Source organism: Chaetodon trifascialis, chromosome 14, assembly GCF_039877785.1.
Source record: "Chaetodon trifascialis isolate fChaTrf1 chromosome 14, fChaTrf1.hap1, whole genome shotgun sequence".
NCBI classification, from domain to species: domain Eukaryota; kingdom Metazoa; phylum Chordata; class Actinopteri; order Chaetodontiformes; family Chaetodontidae; genus Chaetodon; species Chaetodon trifascialis.
This window is the reverse complement of record NC_092069.1, coordinates 11910795-11938359: the sequence shown is the minus strand read 5'-3', so window position 1 is coordinate 11938359 and position 27565 is coordinate 11910795. Positions and strand designations below refer to the sequence as shown.

The 27565-nt window shown below is 43.2% G+C and overlaps 1 protein-coding gene across 1 annotated transcript; it reads left to right on the top strand.

The window, feature by feature from the left end:
- Positions 1-45: 45 nt before the first annotated feature.
- Positions 46-25725, top strand: LOC139341839 (NHS-like protein 3). The gene is made up of 8 exons (XM_070978560.1): positions 46-183; positions 8618-8927; positions 19172-19315; positions 19491-19534; positions 19645-19780; positions 19959-20066; positions 20279-24361; positions 24777-25725. The coding sequence occupies exons 2-8, from the start codon at positions 8642-8644 to the stop codon at positions 24878-24880; spliced, it is 4905 nt and encodes a 1634-aa protein (XP_070834661.1). The 5' UTR covers positions 46-183; positions 8618-8641; the 3' UTR covers positions 24881-25725.
- Positions 25726-27565: the final 1840 nt, after the last annotated feature.

Genomic DNA, 27565 nt, shown 5'->3' with positions numbered 1-27565 from the left:
GAACAAACAGCTCCAGACTCCCGTCGCTTCCTGAAGTGCGTTTCACGGAAATGGTTCACCTGAAGTTTTCCTTCGGACGGTGAAAGTTTGGAAAGTTTGGCGCTGGAGAGGAAAGACGCAGCAGAGAGGCGCTTCAAATGGAGAGAGGGTGAAACAGCTCATCTGGATCAGAAGTTCAACAAGGTATTTGTTTTTTGTCGTTGTATAAGTTTTTGTCCATTATGTCATTTTTTTCAATTCCTCCTCGTAAAGCCTCCAAAACTACGCGTTGGTCCGATAAACTAAAAATCTAGTTCTGCATTCTTTCAAAAAGTTCAGATTACAGTAAAGTGGCCAGGCTCGACTGAAACAACGTTGAAGAATGCACAGAAAGTACATTTTAGGTGTTACTGCACGTTGTCTGATAAGTTTACTACAGTTGCTGTAACATTAAATAAAATAATAATAATAATAATAATAATAATAATAAAGATAAGGCTTCGAAATACAGAAAACAGGCGACGCCAGTGCTGGAAAGTGTAATCATACAGAGAGAGGTGCAAATGGATGGCAGGAGATCCAGTCTGAGTAAAGGCATGCATGGAAAACTAGGTGTGGGAGATTTGCTTAGCTTGGCCTTGAGGGATCCTGCGCACAGGTAATTCAAGACCTGTACAGCTTCTCTCAGCTATGGTGCTCGTGACAATGAAGACTATTGTGTTATTTCCCGTCAGTGTCCCAGCAGCAAGTGACTGCTTGACAGCTCTCTGACACCTGGTTTGATTCATGCCTGTCAATAACAGTCATGGGATGTGTGTAATGCTCTTATATAGCTCCACTGCTTATTGATTAACCTGGCAGAGATAACAGGACCCCCTCAGGACCTCCACCCCCCCATCTCCCTGTTTGTCCTCCGCCTCGCCTGGACTTTGGGCTGTAGGCGAGCTCCAAATCCAAACTTTTCTGGAAACTCTGCAGCACTTCCAGGCATGGAGGGTTGAAGGCCATTGTTTTTTTTGTGGGTTTTTTTTTTTTTCAGCTCCATGTGTGCAGGTTTACCTCTTGTACCCTCTGGTAGGTGAGGCTGAGACAGAGCCATTTGTTTAGAAAGGGTGTGTCGCATACTGGTGCTCCTTCTTCGCCAGCCTTCCCTGCCGGGGCTTGTACCCATGAAGATTACAGGTGTGTTATGTAAGCACTAGAGGTACAGCAGAGTCTGGTCGATATCTGAGATCCAGAGGAAGATCAAGGTAGAGACTGGAGGCAGTGAGAGATGAGGGATAAGACGGGATAGGGAATTCACTGGAAAGAAGGGCTGACCGTGCATCCTGTATCGGGATATGCTGCAGCCAGGTAGGTTCAGCTGTTTACTGTGTCCAGCTGTTGGTGAGACAGAGCCAGCTCAGTGGAGGAAAGGTTAAAGCTGCTGGTCAAGAGAGAGCAACAGGAAGAACAAGTGGTGTTGCAATGGACAGAGACACATGATTATGTGTGTGCAGGCTGAATGAGCGATGTAGGCCTGCAGTCTTGATGAGACACAGTGCTCTTAATCAGAAGGATAAGCTGACGAGTGACTCGTCAATGAGTCCTCATCAACACTTGTGAAATATTTAATCAGTGGCTGTAAAGGGCATTAGGGCATGATGGAGTTTGTGTGTGTGCCAACAAGCCTGTGCGTTCGTGTGTCATTACATCCTTGACTCCTTCCTTTCTTGTCCTTCTGAAAGTTCCCATAAATTCTGGTCCAAACCGAGGCCTTCTTTTCATTCCCGCACTGCATTTCTCTTTGACTGCCGTCCACTCAGGCAGCTGTCAGACTGCATGAACTTCAGATTGAAAAGATTTCATAGTGGCTGCAGAGTTTTTGTTTTGACTGGAGCAGAGCACAGACACTGAGATGCCAGGATGTATTTTTAAACCCTAAATGTCCAGCTGTATTTGCCTTCGCTGCGAGCCGGTCACTGCTGCCGCTGCTGCACAACACTTTCTTTTTCACCCCCGACTGACCTGTCAGTTCAGGGGTCTTAAGCTCCACAGAGGCTGCAGTCCAGACGTGGACCCCTGGCAACCCCTGGAAGCAAAGCAAACAACACACTTCACAGAGCTCACACACTGCAGAGCTCTGCCACTGTCGCAGCAGACTGTCATGCTGCCAGAGAGTCAAATCTCCCTGATTTTTGATCCTGTTTTTGGAAAGAAATGAGAAGTAAACAGTGGAAACTAAGATTATAGGGATCAAACTGTAACATTGCAGGAACTGACCACATTTTACTGTATTTTATTCGAAAATGTAATGAAAGCTACTTTACTGACAATTAGATCAAAATTTGTTTGTATGTTAATATCGAATTCCAGGGAAGTGCACTTTTTAAGCATTGTTGACAAGTACAGCATATCAGCAGCTCAGAATATCTGAGCTGACATGATTCATGATCAGTTAATCTTTTGATGATTCATCCTTTGTGTCATTTTCAAACAATAATGCAAAACATTACCAGCTGAGGCTGTGACACAAACATCGCTTTTGAATACAATTACTGTTCTCACTAATGGTGGTTAAAAGATATCAACAGTGCCACATATATTCAACAATCATCTACATGTGGAAATATGTTTTTTCTACATATCCTGTAAAGAAAAGTCTTGTTTTCTTGGCGGTAAAACATTTGTGACTCCTTCTAGAAACAGTAGACAGCGATCAATGATCTCGGCCAGTGCCCACAACCACATGTTATAATGTTATCTGAAAATGAGTCTCATGCGCCTCCCATTTTCCGTTTTCTTTCATGGCTCTGTCTCCTAAGCCACTGTACTGTATGAGGGATGTGTGGCGGGGAGGAATGGGGGGGTGAAAGGGAGAATGGGAGAACAAGAGGAGGGGGTGGGGAGGGGGGGGTGAAAGCAGATTTAGAGTGAAGAGTTCCTTCGTCAGTAATTATCAATCTCTCAGGAATGCAGCCGCTGCTCTTACCAGACAAGCTGCTGCATGGCTTCAGCGGCCTCGCTGCACGCCAACTTGCATTACCCCGTTCACAGATCTCTGCACAGTACCACCGCGCCTGCACGCACACACACACACACACACACGCAGCGTCTCTAACCCCAGTGAGTTCAGTTACATAGCATTTTGCTTTATTCGTGTCATTATTGTCTTCCAGTGTTATTGTTGTTTATTTTTATCACTGCCATTACCTACATGGTCTTTTTCTGAAACTCTATCCGCTCTGCAGCAAACAAAGGGACCACATAATGTCAGTGAGGGATTATTCTTCAGTCCAAGTCCTTGGCCTCTGTGTGGTTATGCTGATCTGTTGGAAGGGAACCAGACTGTAGGAAACGTTCCTGTAATCCTCTCTCTGTCAAAGCGAAACTATGTCTACTATAAAAGAGGAGTCTACCCCTGGTCTGTCCTTCCTAAATTGAGTATTTCCAGTTACATCCTGATGGCCTCATCATCCATCACAGTACCTTGTTCTTGTGTATTGAGTGTTTGCACATGTGCAGAGATGCAGCCCAGACAAGGTTGCTCTTGAGTAGCAGTGCCCTCCTTTGTTAGATAATGCCCAGAGAAGACAGCCAACGCCCTGACTGATGCCTTCAGGTGCCACACAGTAACACCATTTTTTTTTTTCACACCGCTAAACACTTGCCATTTAGTTACAGAGTCACTTTAAGTGTGGTTTAAGAACTGTTATTTCCAAAACTGGCTGTTACTGTTAAGCCTGTTCCGGTGACCTCAGCAGGAAGACTGAAACAGATCCAAAACATCCTTTTTCCCCACTAAACAGGAGAATATTAATCTTGTTAATGTATCATTTCCAACTTGTGGAGACTAACCACTTTCAGCCTGACCTTACTGACAGCTAAGTCATGCCATGTGAAAGCCAGCAGCTCAGGCGCACATGTGAATGGCCTCCTGGTTAAACGGAGCCAGTCCTAATTCAAACAAAGGTGGCTGTCTGTATCGCTGCCACTCCCTCTTGGCTTTGCCTTATCCCCATGAGGCATTGGAGTCTGCTCCGTCAGCTTCCCTGTGTGACTCACCGCAGTCAAAGTTACAGTTCCTGGAGACCCCTCCCCTGCCCCCCCCCCACCGCTGCCTGCAAAATTCACATTGTTCATATCTGAGTCGATAAGGGTGTGATTACATTTCAGCATAAAATCAGTATTGAGTTTTTCATAAGCTGAGTCATGGACAGAGGGCTGCTGTGCACTGCAGTTGGAGGTTTTCTAGGTAGTCCAGCTGTGAGTTTGGATCAAAATGTAATTTAACCTACTTTTTTCATAAAATGTTTGAACCCAATCCTGAATCAGATGGATGCAGTTTGTTGCATAAGCCAATGCAATGGGTGTCAGAAATTGTTCATAGTCACAGGAAATTATTTCAAAGTCGGCACTTGTGGAGTAATCCCACCTTAAAGGCATTACATTTAAAAACAAATACTGAGAATTATTTGCACTTCCTATTTCACATGCTCCATCTGTTGAAGGTGTGTACATGCTTAAGTCACTCGGATTTAAAGTAAGTTTCACATAAGAAAGACTGAGTGAGTCAGAGAAAGGTACAGTCCAGGCCAGTTTAAGAAGGAAATCTCTGGTATAAATGGTTTGGATTTGCACAGTCCAAACAGTAGCTATGCTACTGTGCTTTGCTTTAGGCAAGACAGCTATCAGTGCTTTGCTGTGCTTTAACTTTGTTGACCTGGCAGTAGAGAGGAGACCCACCTATGCTGTGAAACATATGTATGCAAGCCCCAGGAAATATAGCTGCCGAAAGCAGACAATAAAAGCCTTTTCCAGATATGCTCAGTCTCACAGTCTATCTCATGATGACAGTGTGTAAACTATTATCAGCCCCAGTTGACTTCATCCTGGTGTGTACACACTGTTGTCAATGTCAGATAATCAGTCAGTGCTGCAGTATTGACACACTGAGTTGAGGTTTGCTGTGTTTGAGTGGCGCCTCCTGCCCAATGTGAAAGCCTGCTGTCTTTTGTAAAGGATAAGTAAACAGCGTGTTGGAACACATGCCTGCTCCGGCAGGACTGGGGTTGGGCTGGAAAACCACAGCGGGTTTAGTGCGCGCGTGTGTGTGTGAGAGCGAGATGGAAAGAGAACATACAACATTTTTGTGAGTAAATCAGCTTAGGGCATATGCCTTGATCGTGATCTTTATGATAATATCATACACCCTGATGTGGTGTAGCGTAGGCTGTGATGTCAGAGGTTTTTTTTAGCTAAGTTTGCATGTCAAATCCACAAAAAAGTCAGATTCTAAATTCTTCTTTTGTGCCTTCAGTTTGGGTATCAAGTTTTATGAATCGAGAGGTGTGGTTAGGAGTTAAGTGATCGCTGGGACAATGAAGCAACCCTGTAATTAAGATGTCGGCAGTGGTGCTTTATCTTTGAAGAGAGATTGTGAGTCTAAAGCTTCTTTGCAAGAGAGGGGATTATTTATTTTTCCTGGATAAACCCAAGAGATGTGACATTTTCTTTAGGAAATCTGAAGACATTTGTATGAAAATAGACGTCATCAGATATTTTTAGAGCAGTTACAGTTTTAAAGGAGACTCCACTGTGTGCGTCACCTCATTACATTTGTGTGCAAAACTGAAAATTACAGGTTGTTATGTGTAACCACAGCAATGGTGGCATGAGTCAACTGCTTGAGACTGGACTGCGCAGACAGTGGTCTGCTGGGTGGTCTCCTGCCATGTCCCAGAGATCTTAGTGTTACTCTGGCCCCTCTGTGATGGAAATGATACGAGGAGTTGTTGCAAACCCACAGCCGTGGGCTATAAGTGAATGAACCAGCCCCCTATTCTCCAGAGAGACGCTGCTGATTATTGGCGACTGTAGCCAATACACATGCACGGATCTTAGTCATGCCAAAATGACTGTAATTTGGAGCAGGAGAAACACAGGGCTTAGTGCGGGAGAGGCCTGGTACTTTTCTCTGGAGAAGATGGATGCTCTTTCTTGTTATTGGCCTTTCACTACAACTCACTCCTTAAGTCTACTCCATACACACTGTGCCACTTCAGTGCTACAGTGAATAACAAGTTCAGTCTGGCTACATTAAGATAACAAATGACTTCAAAAATGCCCATGTATATATAAAGTTTAGAAAAGCCAGATATGAGAGGCTTAACGAGAAGTACTTGAACTTCTCGTTAAGCCTCTCATATCTGGCTGCTGTCATGAGTGTGGATGTAAACCTCTCTTTCTGGAGAGGGCACAACTTTTAATGTCATTGTTAAGACAGAAATATTTTTTAATGGATTAACATGACATTTTCCTTGGCCAACATTCATGGTGCCCAGAGGCTGAATCCTGATCTGTTAATTGAAAAATCAAAAGTGCAGTATGGCCAAGTGCATTACCCAAATTACAGGAGATACAGTTTTCTTGATAAAGGTAAAATGTATTAAAAGAGATGACCTGGCCTACAAATTATATTCTCCACATATAAGGGAACATGCTTGTTTTGGTGCAAACCCCATAAAAAATCACATCATCTTCATTTTTAGAATTTTTGAATGAAAGTAAGATGAAATGCAAAAATTACCGTCCCTATGAAACTCATAACTCACATCAGAATTGCAACAAAATAATCACAATATGATTTTTTTTTTGTGCATATGGTTCGGCCTTACTCTTCAGAGCATCATCAAATCAAAACTTCAGTTTGTCAAACGCCTGCAAAACTTCTTCTTATCACCTTCACTGTACTTTTTGTGTAGTGCTAATTAGCAGATACCATGAACAAGGTAAACATTATACCTGCCAAACACCAGCATGTTAGCATTGTGAGCACAGTAGCACGAACATTTAGCATCACTGTGCCTAAGTACAGCCTCTCAGAGCTGCTAGTAGTGGTTTCTACTGAAGACCACCACCCGCCTTGGAGACTGAGTTGCCAGTTTATATTCCCCAGGTTTTCTTTGCTCCAGTGATTGTGACATTGTCAAGACTTGACCAATAAAAGGTTAATTTATGACCAGTGTACAGTATGTGAGGCATGTGGCTTCAAAAAGTGCACATCTGTTTGAATATGTTCCATATGATACATCCAAACCACTTTCTTCTAACTTCCCATCACAGCTCTCCTTCTGCATCACACCGAGCTTTGATAAGGAGCCGTTTGGAAAAGCCACATGGTAATCCTCAGAGAACATGACACAGGTTTCTGCGGTTTAGTTTCATGCATTGTCTGGGCAGGAAAGCATTCCTAGAGACTGCGTCGCTGAAAGATCTTTGGTTATATCGCTCACGTCTTGCTTGTACTAAAATCTGTCTGCACTATTTTTCATGCATGACCGTGAAGCAGCATGGCAGCCAAAAACTTTTCATGAACTTTGACAGCAAATCACCCAGGGATTCATAATTCTCTCACTCTGACTCCACTTCCAGCTTCCTTGAGCCTTTTGTGTGCTTATTTACAAGCCCTGACTCCTGTCATCTTAAGAGCCTGATCCTACTTTTGGCCTGTGATCTGGAGATAAGTATCTAATAAAGTGCGCAGCTGGAAGAAGCCCAGTGTAAGCTACGGATCCCCAGGAGCAAGGCTGAGAAACCTGCCTTAAAGTAGAGGAGTTTAGCAAGGTGGAGGAGGAAGGAGGCTGAGAAAAGGCAATGAGCTCATTCTGCTGAGAATGGGGGGAAAAAAATAAATGAAGGAGGACAATGAAACATAACAAGGAACAGGAAACAGAAACTGCATTGATATATGAATGGATGCTCATTAAAAACACCTTAATGAACCTTAGTGACTGTTTATTTTTCTACTTTCTAGCTCTTCCTAGTGTGTTGTCGTGTCTGTGTGTAAAAGTGCATGAGCCTACGGGTGCGGCTTTGTGAATTATGACTCCATGTTATGGAATGAAGGGAGCAGAGCCAGTTCTTTCTTTGCAGAGCTGTGAAGTTTGGTTTAGAGACAGGAGGGGGTCTGTGTAGGCTGAGTGTGTGGGTCGAATGAGCAGTGCCCACATAGACGCACAAACACAAACAGATATACACACACATGCCAACTGGGGTGGTCTAAAGAATAAGACTTTGCAACAGTGGACACTTGTCCGATGCTGCGTTCATTTGCAATACAACTGGATTCATCAGATTCATGGCTTTGTACACTTTATTGACTAGCAATTTCCAAAACATACTTTAAGTTTTTAACTGGATTTATACATTTTCTAAACTTTTTAAACCCACAACACACCTCACCAAGACTTGAAACCTGTTTGGCATCCATCATCCATTATCGATAACCTTGGTGCTTTTGCGGTGCATTCAAGGAAGCACTGTTATCCACTGCATCAGCTGGGGAAAAGTGTAAGAATAATATACTGCGCTGATGTGGAATAACAGCTGGAAGGCAGATAGTGATCAGATATGGTAATTGTTGTAAGAGCACTGAATTTGGCAGCTTGAGTTCGAAAGACTTCTGTGCAGCAGCCAACTCTCATAGCGGATGTTGTGACTCTCTTGAACAGAAACAGCAAGGTTGGTTTTCAGTGTGACACGGTGGCTTTGACGAATAATAAAGATAAAGTCAACATTTTTTTTGTCTTCTTTTTTGTCAAATTCACTGTCATAGTAATACAATTTCTGCCTCCCCTCTTTCTGTTTCCTCTTTCAGGGTATAGCTCCAGTGTAAGGTGGTATGTCAAACCGTGACTCGCTGGGGTTTGGGGACCTGATTCCCCAGGATGTGGTTGATATTTTTGCCCAGGAGAAGCACAGCAAAAGGGGCCAGAAGAAGCGCAGTCACTCCCTGGGCCGGGCTTTGGGCTGGTTGAAGGGCAAGAAGAGGAAGGATCTTGGTGCTAAGGGGCAGGGCCTGGGTCTAGGTCCTGCGCTTGACTTGGCTTTGGATGGGCACCCTGCTGGGCATCAGGGTGGACACAAGGGAGGACAGAGAGGAAGGCAGACTCATCCACAAGGTCATGGTAAGAGCCTGCGGGATGCTTGACAATCCCTTTTAGTATTTTGTAAGGGTGTTTGCAGTTTGGCAGTGTTGTGTGGTTGACAATACACTACATGTTACATAATATCATTAGATTATCAAGATAATGACCTGCAAAGTAGCCTGAACATGTCTAAAAAGATACTGTGTATGAACTGAAAGAGTGTAATACCACATAAGCATTTTAGTCCAACTAAATTTCCCAACATTTTACAATTTAAAAAAAATAAATAAAAGAAAACATTTTCTTTAGCACACCATGATGAATTGCAATTGCTAAGCTGCTTACAATTGTAGTAGAATACAAGATAAGGAGCCTTTGACACACATACAAAACATAAAACATAACATAACATATAATTATTAAACTGCAATGAATTCCCTTTTCTGTATCAAGCCTTGGCAAGTTCATTAAGGCTTTGCACTGACATGAAAGAAACATGTTGCTAATGGGCTAAAACCGTCCAGCATGGTCCTGCAATGCGTTGTACTTTAACAGTGAGCTCTTCTCAAGTCATTCTTACTGAGAACATTCTAGCAACAGGACGTCTAAGATGAGCAGAAGTAAGTTCCTGGGAACCAGTTGTATAAGCTGCTCCTTGGCTCCCAGGCATGTGTGTTTGTTCACTGGAGGGATGTTTGAACAGACTGACTTCCACTCTCCGTCTGACCTCGTGCTCGCTTTGTTTGCTGTGGAAAAAAATCTGTCCGGTTCTGTGATACCATTGCTTAACTTACCTGGTCTTCAGGTTATCAGGACGGTGAAGCGCTGTGCTGTGGCTGCAGCCCTTAGAAGACATGCATGAAGTGGATGGCGCGTTTGATTTGAACCTTTGTGCACCCACACGGTCAAAAGTAAATTCACACACGCTCTGACTTTTCCCAGAGCTGTGGGGTCTTGTTGGAGCTTGCACATGTGTGCTCATATGTCAGCATGCTGAACTCTACCAGGCCTGTTCTCTCTTTTTTCAGTTTGAGAACTGTAAGCACTAACTTTAGTTTTACACCCTCGTTAATCACACCTTGATGCCGTCAGACCTGAAATGCAGAAAACATCAGACAAGCTAGCTAAACCTTGTTCTGTTCAGTGGGCTTATGCAAAAGCACTGAAATACAAACATTGTTTGGTTCAGGCTGTTGTAAGTGTGTCTGGCCCTACTTGTGGTGTCTTGGCTAATTGCTCTACAGAGGAGACCCCGCCTGGTTCTTGTGCTACGTCTTCTCCAAGTGGGAGCCTCAGAGCTCATGGCTGGATGAGTGTGAGGGGATTTCCACAGCATTCAAACTCATTCAGTCTCACACAGTCAAACTATACCCACAACAGAACATGAAGATGTATAAACACGTCGTCAGTCTCATCTGTGGCTTTGGTAGATGATGACTGCATAGACGAGCGCGTCAGCGTCGGCTAGAGCATGCGTAAGCAGACTGCATTACACAAGCTTTGCACTATTTTGTGCTACTTCTGGGTTCTTGTGTGAAGAGTTTTGTAAGAGAAGGTAAACTGTAAAGAGAGATAAAGTGTTTCTCCTCTGCCAAGGTCAGCCTAGAGGCTACCTCCCATATCGGGCAGGGGACATGAAATCTACTCCTTCTCTTTTCCACACATGCACTCAAGAAGAAGAAGTTTCTGGATTTTTAAAAAAGTTGTAACCAGCCTTTAATGATTAATCCGATGGCGGCCACAACGAACATTATTTTAAAAGGTACTGCCATAAGGTAATTGGCCTCCAGGTTAATGAAATATACCACTTCAAAGCTGAAAGTGTTGACTATTAAGAGTGATTTATGTTAACATATGCTGCTGTTGAGCCCACAGCAATCAACATGTTGTGCATGACATGCTGATTGTTGGTGCTGGCAACAACAACTGAAAACTCCTTGCTAGACGCTTCCTGATTAGAGGAGGAGCTCAGAAATTCCCAAAATGCATCCAGAGGAGGATTATTGCAGGAACTTGACATGGTGCAGCGTAACACACTTGCCAGAAAATTGAATACCTCCAGCTGAGCCCCTGATGATGATCTGTATTGATGCCAGAGGGGCCTCCTGCTCACTAAATGCCTGGTATGGCAGGCACAGTGCCAGTTAATTAAAAGCCATGCCAGGGCCATTACAGTGAGGGTGGAACAAGGGATTCTGTTTTTCCTGACCCCTCCACTCGCACTGAGACACGGGTCCCCACAGAGGATCACATGGAGCCTGTATGTACATATGAGACCAGTATGGACGCCTCGCTAGCTAACCTCAGCACAGCTCTTCTCCAGTACACCGTGCTGTATCAATTTATCATTTTAAAAGAAAATAATGTAAATATGAGATTTTGGTTTTTTCAAAGCAAACATTTTTCACAATTTTCAGACAGACTTTATCTCACCATTACTCAATTAATTGAGAAAATATCAACATTGTGTGTTGCAGCCCTAGAGAATGTTACAACCCTTCAAAATATGGATATTTTTAGGTCATTTTTGTTTTTTGCTTATTCTTTAAACAGCTATATTTTCATTTCAGACTGAATTTATTCAGTAAAGTTTCTTACATTAGGTCAAGAAGTTAAAATCTGAGAGCTTCTGTTAAGACAAAGCTTTTTGTAGAAAGCTGTGTTTATATTTCTCCGACTAGTATGTGCTTGTGTTCACGTGAAAGGCACCTAACAAAGTAACCTGCTATTAACACTGACAGATTAATCTCCCCGTGTGTTTGATTTTCGGGTTGACAATGCAGGTTGATCTAGATTCCCAGTTAGAGTGAGCGTCCAAACCCTGTAACCCTGGGGTTGCCGTACCCTTTGCTCTTGCAGGAATGCGTTTTTGCAAACAAAGCCTATGGAGTTTGACCAGAGAGGGGACTGCACAGTAGCAGGTCTTAAATTCTTTAAACCCTTCAGTGTGGTAAACCCATTAACTCTGCATTGTCTTCTTTGATTACCTGGACGATGTTTCATCCTGAGCCAAAAGGCAGAGGTTCACATCCGTATGTCTAATTCCTTACACTGTTAATGTCCGTCTGACGGTGATTTATGTCCCTGCCGTGCTGTCAGTGTACTCGATCTGGTGTAAAACTAGACAACGGGCCTCTCATGCATATCTGGCGGCACAGATCCTGTCTTAGCTTCATTATGGGTTTTAAGAGTGATTCCCCTGGTTTGGTTAAATGGAAATAAGGCGAGTGGAAGACTGATTAGGTCATATAGTCCTACCAAGGTATGCCCCGAAGATCACCTGCACACTCGAAACACTCCCTCAGAGATTCCTCACATTCCTGAACTTTCTAAAGATTTTTCTTTAAAGAAGCTAGAAATAGGGAGCCCTTTGTGTGTGTGTGTGTGTGTGTGTGTGTGTGTGTGTGTGTGTGTGTGTGTGTGTGTGTGTGTGTGTGTGTGTGTGTGTCTGTCTGTCTGTCTGTCTGTCTGTCTGTCTGTCTGTCTGTCTGTCTGTCTGTCTGTCTGTCTGTGTGTAGATCATATGAGCTGCGTTATTTAACTTCCTTTGTTGGATATTTTCTTATAGACACTGCTTAATTTAACAAGGATTGTTGAGATTAAGTGTATTTATCTGTTGCTTAACCTTGTTTTCATGCGGCGTGAAGTCAGTTAAAGGCGCTATGTGGACATTTGAACGCTGGTAAACCATTGCCACATCAGTCGTGACACAGTTGTATAAAGGATGTGCAGCTTTTTCGGGTTCATCAGCAGGTTAGCTTTTGTGTGAAATCTGCTAGATTCTATATAAGGCTTAATGCCAGATTGCATTGTGGCTGAGCTCAAGTTTCAGCTTTGTGAAGGCAGATAGTAGAAGAAGGGAAAGAAAAAACGGTCAAACTGCCACCGCAGAGGCGGCAGTGCACAAGTTACAGCAGCCTCGTTTAGATTTTACACACATACACACAATCAGGAGCATCACTGGGGATCATGTAGTTTGTCTGAAAACTGATATTGCAGTTAAAAATGTACAAGTGGCACCTTTTGATGTTGTTAGTGACACTGACACTTTGTGTGACACGGGATGTTGTTGTGCTTGTGTTCTGATGATGACAGTGACAGGCAGGAGAACAGGTTTGAGGAAAAAAAACAAAACAAACTTCTGACAGAGTTTCACTTTCTTCTTCTCATGACAGGAAACAATCAGCCAGTCTGTCTTTTTAATGCACCGTCACTCCCTGCTCATGTGTTACCTGAGAGTCAAGCTGATGCTGACATCGTGGGAATTTCTGTAGATGAAGACTTGACTACCTGTATAGTAAACAGCAGCACAAATGCTTGTTTATAATCACAGGGTTTAATGGGTGTTTACTAGGATTTTTATTTCAATAGATGGAGCGTCACCACGCCCAAATGGCAGAGCAGATCATATTTAGGTCACTCGAATGGCAGAAGTTTTCTAAGCACCAGATTGCCCTCTAGTCCCAACAGAATAATGTGCTCCAGTTTCATTTAATCAAGTTCCTTTTATTCTTTACAGTCCTCTAATGTTCGGTGTCAGTGTCGCCAAACAGAGCAGGATGGCCAAAAGCAACAGTTATTATTTATGAAATCATACATTGTTTCGTTGTCAGGTTATGCAGATATTTTACTGTGGCTTTGCACCAACCGCCCGGTCCATCGTCACAAAAGGGAACTGTTTGGCAGCACACTGTGAGGAGGCTACAGACAGACTGATAAATATATACTCGGAAAGTTTTGTGAGTCATCAGTCATGACTTAGCTGTCAAATGTGGCAGTTTTTCAAGCAACCGCCTCCTTTGACAGCTAAGTTTGGCAGTTTATCAATCACTGTACTAGTCCTGAAGACATCCATGTTGGTTTTAGCTCATAGTTTTGGTTATTCAGGTAGTTTTCCTGTCCAAGAACACACTGTTCTTTCAGTGCATAGTCAAGGACTGATGATAAACCTGCACCGTGCTTGTATATAGTAGAGGGACTTGCTCAGTTTGCCTCAGCACAGCCTGGTGTTTTAGTGTTAGGGAGGTGATCTACCACTTCATTTATTCTGAAGATGTAGAAATTAATTGTAAACAAGTGTCCTCAGCAAGCATGGCTAAAAATGTTACAGCAGTTTGGTTTATTAAATACTAAAAGTAGCTTCTAATAAGTAAAACATTTCTTTCTCTTTAATTCTGATTTAACAAACACTTCCCAGACATTTCCAAGAACTGCACTACACTCAGTCCATTATTCTCGTACTTACCCTTGTTCTGCTAATAAGAATCTTGGAGCTCTTTTTTTGCCTATAATACTGTTTTATTGTCTGTAATCACATATAATAGGAGTCTCTAGTGAAGCTGTGCTTACATTAAACAGGCTGAAGCAGGCCTGGATACTTTACATCCTCCTGCATAGATTTTAACGGCATTTGATTCGTTGCTTATGGCTAAACCTATCAAGAGAGGAGGAGTTTGAGAGGTGTGAAGTGACAGATGAAGGCTGTGGGGAGGTTCAGGGTATAAATTGGTGTAATGACGTTATCTATGATGCAAAAAGTTGCCACCTGCAAGATAATAGTAATAGTTTGCATTTGTTGTGCTTGTGGGCTATAGTTTTGCTGGTGTCTGATACATGCCGGTTTGTTTCCAGGCATACAGATTGTGTTGTCTGACTGTGAATTAGAGCAGGGTTGGGGAACCTTTTTCCTGCCAAGGGCCATTTCACTTTTTCTAACATCCTTCATGGGCTGGACTAAATTATTGAACACATGTATCACACTAACCTCTGTGATAGCTGGAACCGCTTCTCTTTGTCTGATGTCAGATGGTAGTGATGACGATGCTCCTCACAGCTGGTTTTCTGGGTATGGGTCAGTCTTGAGCAGAGTATTTGCAAGAGGCCGGAGGTTCCCCACCCTTGAATTAGAGCGTTACCCTGCGTGCCAGATGATGCAGGTGTATCTGTTACCTGGATTGTTGTCCTCGTCGCACTACGCTTCTTCCTTCCTCTCTTTCAGCTTTGACGGAGAGACGTTTATATTTAATTCATTGGAAACCAAGAGCGTGAAAATGGTCAATGGAGCACACAAGCTTTGACCATGCTGCATTAACACGCGTGTCCAGTGGATCGCCACTGTATATTCTTGCTTTTAAAGAAACAGCGAGCCTCCAGCTCTTTCCCACTGTCATCGCAGTGTGTTCGGTTGGGTTTGTGCTGATTAGAGAGGCTTAAGCACCTGGCAGACAGCACCCTCAGAGCTGGAGAGAATGTCTCTGCATGGCTGTCTGCCTGGCGGCGCAAAACAAGAGAGAGGGGCAAGTTGGGGCAGGGACATAAGGTGTGTGTGGGGTATTTGCATCTGTTTGATTCCCATGAAGCGCTTCAAGAAAGAGTTACATCAGGTTGTCTGTCTCATTTTGCATGTGTGTTGTGCTCTATCTAAAGCAGGCTCTCAAACTGTTGCTCTTTACAGTGAATTTTAACTGTATGCACATGAAGCTGAGCAGCTGGTCTTTCCCTCTCCCCTCCCTCCTTTCTGGCACTCTGCCCCTGCACATTTATTAGATGATATTAGCAGCAACTTCACAAACAAAATCAGTTGCCTTTGGAGCTGTAGTATCTGTTCTCTAGATTAGCCTCTCTTTTAGGTTTAAACAGAGGGATTTTGAGGACTGTGGTCACGTCCTAATATTATTTTCTGGGAATTAACACATGTGGGTATTTCAAAGGATGGTGCCAGCATTTAAAGACTGAATTAAGTTCAGTTCAACCTCTTTTAGGTAAAAAAAAAAAAAAAAAACGACTCGTAAGGTATTTCAGTATTTATTTAAAACTTTCATGTAAATAGCAGTTAACTGAATAAATGAAATATGAGAAAAGGAAAACAATTCGAACATTTTAGCGACTTGGACTCACAACGTCAGTGGTTCTGAAATCCTGGCCCTGGTGTCAGGTGTGCTGTTGGTCAGAGATAAATGTTAAATGTGACAGCCGTGTTAGATCATTTTTGAAAAACCAAAAACTGGTTTAGAAAAAAGACATTTCGGATGCCTCTTCAGGTTTCCTTCACTGTATGAAAATGTGTCAGGCTGTCTTGGTCTGTCTTTCACAGAACAGTGCTCCTAATCTGAAATGAGTAGTCATAGCTCAAAGTGTTGCCATGGCTGCATATCACAAACACTCTTCACCAACATATGTGTCACTGGTTGTAATTTGTTTACAGTGTGTGGCAACTTATCTCCTGAACCCTCTGTCTGTTTACTGCCAGGGAATCCATATTTTAGCAAAACAAACCTTCCAACAGATGTTTGCTCATTTAAAATGTTCCACTTTAAATCCACCATTATTTAAATGTCATAAGATGAAATCATAATTCCCCCCTTGAGCTGGTTTTTTTCCTCACTAGAGGCTGAAGTCTGCTTCTTGAATACACTACTCACGCAGTATCAATCCATTAGATTTAGTGTGTTTATCCAAATCCGGGATGTAAACATCAGTTTGGGGGTTCATACATAATCACTGCCAGCCCGTTAGTACTGAGCACAATCCACCAGTGACAGATGGTATCTTTAATATGTCAGTGATTAATATAGACACAATTACAGTGAGATCACAGAACCAGTGATAATATGAGCCCCTCATTAATGTGCAGTTGTGCCCCACCCATCACTCCAGGCCTCACCAGTCGAGTGTGTTCTGTCATGGGAACCAGATCAGTGTTGTTATAGACTGCCTTTCCCAGACGCATGTATATCAACTTTCAGTTTACATCTGTAGGTTGAAGTTTCCACTTAAGCAGTGGACTCTGTTGAAATAACAACCCATTTGTACTTGTTACCATGGACTGGTAACACATGCGATTCATTTCTTTTCTTTTCTTTGTACACTGCTTTTGTCTTGACTCACTCGGTAGGATCACGACCATGAGAATGTTTTCCATTTGTTCAGATGGCATACATTCCATGTCATGTCTGCTCAGCACACCAGGAAGTGAACAAACCCCTCAGCCGCAAATGAGTTTGAGGTGTCCTAAATGGAAAAGAAAAAGAAAAACAGATGAAGAAATAGTCTAAACAACATAAATGCGACTCAAAAACAAGGAAAAAGAAGTGTTTGCCACTTCTCCTGAAGTTTCTAGAGAGCAGCTCTTGATTAAATGAGGAGTTTAAGACCTTATGTCATCCTTTGTATTCTGGCTGCATAGTAACAAATGTAATGTAATTCTCCTGGAAACAATGGGGAACATTTTGCACATGTGTGGCCATGTGCTACAGAGCTGCAGGCCTCTTTTCTTTTTTTTTTTAAACATGTTTTTAATCTTGTTTTAGGAATAGATGATTTTAAATCACTTACTCCCCCTTGTGGCAAAACAGTACAGTTCCATGTCTCTTAATGAAGTCTGAGGAATGAATACATTTGCTGTGTTACTACAGTTCTATAGAGAAAATGGTAAATCATCTAAAGCAGTGTGGTATTTATTAACAGTACTAAAGTTGTGGCATAATCAGAGGGAGCCACTGTGATGTCATTGTACCTCAAATCCCTGACAACAGCTTTCTCTTCTCTTCAGTGTTTACATGTATGATCTCAGTTTGATCTGAGCCCTGATTGACCAATCAGGAACGAGAATGCAGATGGGGGAGCAACAGTGGGGATGCTGGGTATCTTGTTGAGCAGCGAGTGGGGGGACATAGAGTAGAGAGGGATGGCAGGAATTAGGCTGCTGAGGATTAGTGTCTGAGATCTGATTGTCTATTGGCTGTAGAGACCTTCTGCACTCTGCACGGAGCTGAACTGACAACAACAACTTCATCAAAAACAAGCCAGATTATCATCCTGTCTTTTTCTTTCCGGGATGTTTTTTCAGTGGGTGGATTGCGGGCGGCACCTTGAGATCTAATTTTTCCTCCTCTTTCCTTAACACAGCTTGGGCATAGTTTTGGTGAACTTTTTGATTGCTTTACAGGCTTTGCGACACACCATGGTTGTGCTTCTGACTAACAACTCTAGTGCTAATTTCTACTGCTTTCCAACAGTCTTCAAGAGGAAAGGTGAGTGAAAGCAGCACACGCCAGTTGTTTGAAATTATGAGACAGCTGACCTGATTGGTTTATGACTCAAACCAATTGCTACCTGTTGAAATTGCTTTTCAGCCATGAGCAGTACAGGCTGGATCAACTGGCTCGCCTAGGAAAGGCAGTAAAGCAATTAAAGTGTGGTCATTCACTGTCGCTGTGGACCATAAAAACCACTGTCAGATTGTAATGTGTGCTCTCCTGATGCATGTGCTGTGATTCATAGTCTCACTTCAGCAACTTATATTTGCTTTGAATTGCAAGAAATTAAAGTCAGGAATTAAAATTGAGATTATTTGTAGGTAATTGCTTATTGGGATTTTCTGCCACCAGTAATGCCTTTAGAGAAGAGACAGTGGTAATAATTAGTAGCGATCACTGAGCTCATGACTGCCCAGGCTAATTCCGGCATGGTCTTATAGCGACCGTGCAGACAGTGGAGAACAGTAGGTGGCTAAATGCGGATCAGCTGTCACCATTACATAAAAGTGTCTTAGCCGGTTGTTAGCCCAATGATCCCAAACTGTCTCCTGGAAGCATCACAGAGTTGAATCACATGTCAGTCAGCAAATGTAAAGCTACTGTAACTTTATTTTTTGTCTTTTATCTCAATTTTCTTAATTTTTACATTAAGGCTTTTTAAAATACAAAAATGGCAACAATCCGTATAGTTTTTGACTTTCTAAATTAACCATAACATTAAAATTTTATACGACAATAAGTCATTAGAATGGATTATTAAGGTTGTTGGAGTTGACATATGACTTAACGCAGGTTGTATCTCAAAGCATGTTGTCATGTTTTTAGATGGTGCCCATGGTTCGTGACATGGCTTTTCAGCTATTGTATAATTATTAATACTAGCTTGCTCAAGATGCGACAGCGATTTAATTAGTATCCTTTCCACTGTCTAATTAGATGAGGAAGTCTTGGGGAAAATACAGAGCATATGTTGCAGGCGGTAGATTTTTGATGTGATAATCCCGTGTTAAGTCATTGTCAAAGTCCCTAGAGTTTAATCTGGCCTGAGTGTTCAGCCTTTTTAATTTGCACACACACTCTCATGTATTAAATGTCAAACATATTTACTGTTCCTGTCCTTAATTGTCACCATCAGACACCTGAATGCTCTCATCCTGTCCATATGGTCCCCTTATCTACTGTTACAGTAACACAGAGCTTTGGGTACATCCAGGCTGATCCCCTCTCCCCTCTCTCTACTTCCAGCTGTCCCAAAGCGAGATGACGATGACAAGACCCAGTCTCCCCAATTGTTCCAGGAGAACGTGTTCATTGAGGTCAGCAGGCCCAAGTACCTGGAGAACCTTCACAGTGAAGCCCTGGAGGGATTGAAAATGATGCAGCAGGAAGGTACAAAACACTCTAGTGATACGGTCTATGCACAAAATTAGAGGTGTCCCATGCCAAGATGTTGATAATTGTTTGCATATTACTCAAGAGGGTGTGCTACAGAGGATATAAACACTGCTAAGCATTTTAAATCTAAATTATAAATCTGCAGAGTTAAATGTTACTCTCCTCACAGAAACCAACAATGGAGTGGAGTACCAGGATAATGAAAGCACTGTTGTAAGTGACACACAGAATTGCAGTTTTTTCTGAAACTTACTACAAGTGCAAAGTTCTTGTACAAGTTTTTTTTTTTTTTTTTTTTAAGATTTTGTTTCTCCTTTTTTCAGTCAACAATGACGGTCCACACAGACGGGGAAGGTGGAGGGTTTGTTACAGACAGCACCATTGCTGACACAACTTCTGTCATCTCTGTACAGTCATCTGTGTCCACAAGATCATCCCGCTCTGGACTCACCAGGCAAGGTAAGCACTAACATAAGTACTATTTCTAACTGGTCTTGGTCATTTTACAACATATGGTGAGGAGCACACATAAATTAACTGATTGAACATTTAATGGTGAGATGTGCAGATTGGAATCGCCTTAAATGGATCATTGGATGATGTCTTCATCTGCTCTCTCATTCCACTGTCCAACCAGAATCAACATTCAGGCCCTTGAACTCTGGGAAAAAGTCAGAAAAGGCCAAGAGGAGAAGACACAAGAAGACTGCTGAGGGTATCCCAAAGCATGTTCAGAGAGAACTTGGTATGCAGCTCATCATTTAACTGCATTACATACAAACAACATTCATCTATGAACTACTCTTTAAACTGAATGGGCTACATTCAGAAATATCATGGTGTTAAATGTGGCAGTTTTCTTTATAGAAAATAAATGAATGGATGGTTTCTGTACATGTCCATTTCTTTCATTATTAATATTAACTTGTGCTAACTGGTCCTCCTGTCTTCTATCAGGTCTTGACAGGGCGGGTTGGACGCTGACTCAGAGGTTAGATGAGGAACAGCTTCATAATGGTGAAACTGACAGTGATGGGCCACAGCAGGCAGCAGAGTCACAAAAAGGAGCCGGCGCCAATGCCATCCATCCCCTCAACAAAGACCAACTCAAGCAGCTCACTGCCACTCATGCTGCTCATAGGGATGACCTGGCCCTGCTGCACTGCCTGGGCTCTGACTTGTCAGGTGAGCAGAGGGCTCAGTCCCTGGCTGTTCCCTGGATGACCACTGCCAACAGCCTCCAGCAGGAGCCACCCAGCCCTGTCATGTCCATGTCACCCCAGGCCGCCTACATGTCCAAAATCATTCCCAATGCTGTGTTGCCACCCTCCATCGAAGTGGTGGAAATCAGCCGTGGACGGAGTCGCAACAGTGTCCGCACTGTCAGCAAGAGCAGCCTGCTGTTGTCCAGCCCAGCCCCCTCTCGTGCTTCCTCTAGAGCCTCCACCATCACCTCCGCCTCCCGTCACAACGCTCCCAATCCGTCCGACAGCTCGTGTTGGAGCAACTCTGAGTCCTCAGAGACCTTGGTATCTGACTCCTCAACCATCTCCAGCAGCAGCACCCCCAGACAGAAAAAGTCACAGGATAGGGATGATTCTGCTAAAGAGGACAAAATCAGTATTCACTCCTCCATCAGCAAGGCTTCCAAATGCACCTCGAATGGCAAGCTTGTTATTAAGGGAGATGAGGTTAAAAAAGAGGGGCCATTTGTGCGAAGCCTCTCTGTCATGAAGCCAAAGAGGGCTCCTCCTCCACCAAACCGCTCTTATTCCCTTCACAACAAGATGAAGAGACGGTCACGTGATCTGGCAGAGGTTTTTTCAGGGGAATCTTCTCTCCATACTATCTCAGCCGCAGGTGAGGAAAATGACAAAAACAAATCTGGATCGTCTCCTGTGCCCTCCAGAACCATAGACAGCCCTGGATACAATGCTGACACCAGTTCTCTGGATGACTCTGCAGGATCAGCGTCCTTCAGTCCACTCAGATTCCAGCTGCAGGCGCTAAAGGCAGAGGAAGCTGCAAAGGTTGAGGAAACTGCTTCCAAACATGCTTCACAAGAGAAGCAGGACCCACTGCCTGAGAATAAGCTAAGCAAGACATTGTCTCCGTCCAGTGGCTACTCCAGCCATGATGGCACATCTACGCACGTTTCTAAACAGACCCACAGCTCATCTCCAAGGCACAAGAGAGGCATCTTTGCAAAGCTTCAAAAGTTTTTTCCTGGGTCCACACCTGCTGCTTCAACTCCACCTCCTCCCACACAGCCAGAGGCTCTTGAAAACACAGAACACACAGAGGATCCTGCCAGTGTCAGTCCTTCTGTCAGGGCATTGAGAGAACTCTTCAATATCCCTCCTCCACCTAAAGTCCATGCACCTCCACCTCCTCCTCCAGAGGTATGGGCTCATAGCAAGCGTACCTTTGAGTTGCTACTGGGACCCCCGGCACCTGATAACATTCAAGCCATCATAAAGAAGAATCCAAAGGACAGGAGACAACAGAGGAAGTCTCCCTCTGCTTCTGCAGAGGGCTCTGTGAAGAGCTTGGTGGTAGAAAGAAAACACAAGTATCCAGCTCCAGCAGTGGAGTCCATGAATGGATCCCTGCATACGGTAGAGACAAAGAAGGTTCAAGAAAGTGAGATTTTGAATGCAGAGAACAGTGACAGACTGGCTGAGCAGAATGTTGATTTGAAAGAAAATAGAAAAGTGACAGTTAAAGATGAGAAAGTAAGAGTAAGTGACATATTAAATGGGATGTTAGTGAAGGCTGTAGTGAGACGTGAAGAAAGGTTATCAGTAGTGAGGCAGGAAGAAAGCAAAAAGATTAACGTGGATACGCTACCTGCAATTTCATTAGTACACAATCCTCCATCTACCCAAACCCCCACCAAACAGACCACAGAGGTTGCCTCTGCTGCAACAATACAAGTTGTATCCCCTGAGTCATTCTGGCCCCCACCACCTCCACCAATGGGCCTCAGTGTGCCTGATGAAATTGATTTTCCTCTTCCGCCTCCCCCAATGTTTGGTGAGGAGGCGTTAGTTATACCTGTTCAGGTGCCGCCAGAGAGGTCCAGTCCTGGTGGTGTCTCTTTTGCAACTACGAAAACGGAATGTGTTAGGGTGATCACAGAGGCTGAACCACAGCAGCCCAGTACGTCCCAGGGGATCGCACCTCCACCCCTTAATATCCCACCTCCCCCTCCATATACAGCTCCCCCACCACCAGTTGAGGCAGTCAACCATCCTACGATTAAAAAGGTCTCTCATCCACTGCCTAAAGAGGTTTCTCCTCCACTACCAACTAAAGAAATCTCTCTGCCACCACCTATAGAGGTTTCTCCACCACCACCTAAAGAGGTTTCTCCTCTGCCGCCAACCCCCAAAGAGGTTCATTCACCACCACCAAAAGAGATTTCTCCTCCACCACCACCACCACCACCTAAAGAGGTTTCTCCACCACCATTTGAAGAGGTTTCTCCTGCACCACCACCACCTAAAGAGGTTTCTCCACTGGCACCACCACCACCACCACCTAAAGAGGTTTCTCCTTCACCACCTACAGAAGTCTCTCCTCTACCACCTAAATCAGTTTCTCTTGTGAGGCCCAAAGAGTTCTCTCCTCCACTGGCTCAAATAGCACCCCCTCCTCCTGTTAAAGATGTTTCCTCCACTCTGGTTGTGGTGGTATCCTCTTCACCAGTTAAAGAGGTCTCCCCTTCACTGGTTATCGGAGTCTCGCCTCTGCCTCCTCAAGAAGTCTCCATTCTGTCCACTGAAGAGGTTCCTCCATCTTTACAAGAGAATGCCCATCAATCTTCTGAGGAGGCAACATCTGTTAGCAAGCTCACTCCACCACAAAGTATTCCACCTCCACCACCTCTGCTATCCCAATCCCAGTTGTCAGAGCAGGAGATTGATCTCCCTGAGGAGAACATCCCTTCTGAATCTGAAAGTATCCTGGTTTCATCTAACAGTATTCTCACTCCCCCTCAGAGTATTCCACCACTGCCTCCCATACAGGTTCTCCACCAACCTGAGGTTGTGCCCCCAAACACTGATGGTCCAACAACCCCGGAGGCCTCCAATTCACCACCATCTGAAGCCTCTGTTCCATCAGCTCTTGAAAACTCTCCATCAACCGAAAAGGCTCTAGAACCTGCTCTTTCTCCACCTGTAAACATTCCTTTGCCTCCGCCTTTACCTGTGCAGGGTCTTGCTAACATTAAGCACCAGCCTAGTCCTGCAAGCATAGAAAACCAAACTCCAGAGCCGACCTCTGCCCCTGTTGTACAGGAGGAACCCACTCCCATTGTGACCCCCTCCATCCTGCAGATGGTCAAGCTGCGGTCTGTCAGTAGCAGCCCTGAGCCTCCTAAAGCTCAGGAGGAACCAGAGGTTGAGGTCACAATGAGGAGTCAGCAGCCCAGCAGTCATGTCCCAACCTCATCTTCCAGTGGTGAGGCTCCTCAGAAGCCCATCAGAAGGTCTATGATCATGATATCTCCTCCACCCACTTCTCCACCTGCTGTCATTACTTCACAACCAGCTCTGCCCAAGTCACAGCCTCTTGTGGTTCCACCTGCGTCTTCAGCCACAGTCCTCTCCCCTACCAAAAAGTCTCCTCCTGCTGTGACCGTCTCTCCTTCCATGAACCTACAGGAGGCCATCCGCCTGAGGACAGCAGCCAGATCAAAAAGCAGCCCTGCTTCTCGCCTCAGTTTGCACTCACCAACTTCACCAATAGACCTCCATAAGTCTCCCTCCAGCACAGCAAGCTTTATCTTCTCCAAGAGCAACAAGAAGGCGGTGATTGAGACCAAGCCAGCACCAGAGACCAAGGCAATCATACAGAATAACTTGGAGGTTTCCTCTGAAACAAAGGTGGTGAGCGAAGCAGAGTTGGTGAAGAGGGAAATCAAGGTGCCACCACCTGTTGCAAAGAAACCCAAAACAAAGGGCAAAGAGATTGAGACCAGTGAAGGGAAGGAGCAAACTGCAGGACAGGAAGTACTGCAAGAGAATATCAAAGGTAAGGGATATTACATTATATTATACATGTATATTATAATAGTAGTGGCTCCATGATGCTAGCCTGCTAACAGAGACAGTGCTATCATGCTGCTATTCAAGCTGCGCTCACGTCATATCATTTTTAGTCAACGAAAAGCCACCATCACTGGCAGTAACCTCTAAATATAATATATATTTATAATATGGTTTATTAATAAACCTCTTCAAATATTTAACACTGTGAAACTAGCAGTGGTGTTAACTATCTTGGATTAATGGGAGGTTCTCCTTTCCTTTCCATTCTCCCGACATTGCCTGAATGCAGCTTTAGGAGGTGTAACATTTATCATCTTATTTACAATCTAATTTTTTTTTTCTTGTAAAACTCCTCTGCACTCCATCATACTAATTCTGCCTAAACTCTCCAACCTCAGATGCTGCAGAGAAAACAAATGGGACAGCAGGTACTGTTGAAGGAGGAGGGACACCATCCGACATGATTGTAAAGACTGAAGGAGACCTGGGAAGGACTTACTAATTCCACTGAATTTGCTGCAAGTCGATCTTTGTGTTTAAACACAAGAAACTGGATTTGGATAGATGAGATGCTTATTTGGTGTTAATGGTGTGGGTCTTAATTTGTGCAAGTTCTCACTTTGCATTTTACTAAGAGTAAATACAGCACGTTTTCTTTTGCCAGAGGGTCCTCTGTGCTTTACAGCTGCAAGAGATGGGAATATAGCGCCCTCTAGTGTCAAGCGATGATTGTACTACTTATGTCCTGCTGATTCAGAGCTTTAGTCAGTACTCATAACAATGGGACTTTTGGGTGCTCATCTGTAAATATAGCAATACTTTGTACATTTAACATATCCAGTAATGGTGGATCTGTGCTACAGAGTTCTGTTCTGTATTTTTTTTTCCAAAAGAGTTTCCACACCAGTTATATTTGTTAAAAATATTAATTATCTTAAGTTATTTTTCCTGTGTTCATGTTCAGAGGAGGGTCTCTGCAGACAGAATGTCTTCTTTGCAATACTGTGTTAAACCCTAATATCATTTAAATCAAATTTGTTTATATAACCCTTAGTAATATCCAAATATATGTTCTCAAAAATCCCTTGTCATTTTTTATGATTGAAAGCTATGCATGTGCATGACCATTAATGCCACAAAAACATGAGCAAACTTGTAAAGCAATAATAGAATCATTATTGTGGAGCACATTTTCTGCTGCTTATAGTTACTGATAATGGAAACATCTTTCCTCACAGTTATGGCTCAGACAGTGGGATATTTCTGAGTTGAACTCTAATATATTTGACTGGTTTCAGAGACTGTAATGTAAGAAATGATTATTCATAATGGAAAGAATAAAGATTTATGGACAGATCATATTCACATTTTAGTTTTCTTCTAAATTCCCTGTTAGTCTGATAACAGACTGGTGTTGCATTTTCCCTTACATTTGCATACCATCTTCTTATGTCAACCCTCAAGGCTGTATGGCTCAGCATGTAGCTTTTGATTCAATGAACTTTCCCATCTGTTGGAAATGTACTTAAATATACTTAAAATGAGGTGAAATTAAAGTACACCTTAATTAAACAGGCTAATAGTGTACACTTTTGTAAGTACACTTTATTAAAAATAATTGTAATTTAGTACACTTCTTAAAAGGTAAGTACAATTTATTTTATAATACAATGACAATAATGTACTTATTATAAATACTTAATACCACTAAAAGTTTTGCAGAATTAGTGCATCAATTTTTAAATTTACACCTATTTAGACATATGCTTTTTAAAAGTATATGTCAAACATACTTTAAATGAAGCACAGAAAGTTCAAGTGACTTTTCTATACTTAAATGTTATTTCTAATTACACCACGGAATACTACTTTTCAGCCTAGGTTGACTTAATTGATCTATGCCAGTTACTTTTAGGATTCGTAATGTTGAAGATGAAAAAAATCTTCAAATCTAGTTACAATGATTAAACGTTTAGTCAGTTATGACAGAGGAAGGTCCATCGAGTGCATTTTCATGTTTTTATTGAAGTGAGTCACAATATCCTTCAGTTGTGGAGAATTATAACAGTCTTGAAGCAGAGTACTGATTGATTCATTGAACCAATACTACCTCCATGTGAAATACCAGGTCTTCTCCCCATCATCTTCTAAATCTTCATCATTCTTCCACTCCCCCTCAGAGGCCATTGTCCTGTCATCCTCTTCACCTCTACCTGGATGCTTTGTGTTTTCTCCCTCTCCTTCAGGGACCACCGGCTGTAACTCTCCTTGTACGCTGACGTCTGATGGGAACATTTGCTGCAGGACTTCACCTTCCCTCTGATTCAAATAGATGACCTGCTGTACATCAGAGATCTCATCTTCTCTCCCTCCAAATGCCTCCTCCTCTTCACTCTCTGAAAAATCCTCTTGTACTCCGTACCCTGACCCCTCCTCTTCAAACTCAAGTGAATCATTCCCATCAGACTCGTTCTCCTCCATGAAGACCCTCTCCCTGAAACCTAACTCCTCTACATCAGCCTCTGTCCTCACTGTGAGGATAACCTCACTTTTGTCTTCATCTTCTTCAAGCTGCTCCTCCTCTTCATCTGTGTAGCCTTGCTCTTCATCATCATCATTATCATACATTACTACATCCACACTACCCCACAGGTTCTCATGACTGTGCAGCCCACTAATGTAATGATTAATTGTGGCCTCGTCTTCTCTGCTCATGCTGACTGAGGAGGGACTGACTGGTAGAAAGCCATCTTCTGCTGTGTACGGCTGATCAGAGACTAGCAACGACCCACTGTGAGCAGAGCCTTGAAAAGAGAGATAGAGATCATCCAGCCATTTGTAATGATCACAAGAAAATGGTCATTCATGTGACTTAAGTTTCTTTAGGTGGTCAGCCAGAGATATGGCACTCGTAGTGCAATAACCACAGCAGGATGAGTAGGAACATGCATAAATATTTTCTTGACATCTAATTGAGGCTTAAAATATACTGCCACATACCTGTCATCATGGCCCTCCGAGGCTTAGAGGTCACACATTGTGAATCACAGCATTCACATATGGAGTTGTCACCAGTGAGAGCCTCCCACCTATCATGGAATACACAAATATGCTCAATCCACTCAACCACGGAAAGGAAAGGTCATCCACAGTCCTGGATTGGAAATTAGTTCATAGTGTCGAGGCT

Bases quoted from the DNA above. Each gene is read 5' to 3' on its own strand.
- LOC139341839 (XM_070978560.1), top strand. From the start codon at position 8,642: ATGTCAAACCGTGACTCGCTGGGGTTTGGGGACCTGATTCCCCAGGAT. The intron at 19,316-19,490 runs GTACAAAACACT...CTCTCCTCACAG, and splicing joins GAAAATGATGCAGCAGGAAG to AAACCAACAATGGAGTGGAG. The intron at 19,535-19,644 runs GTAAGTGACACA...TCCTTTTTTCAG, and splicing joins AGGATAATGAAAGCACTGTT to TCAACAATGACGGTCCACAC.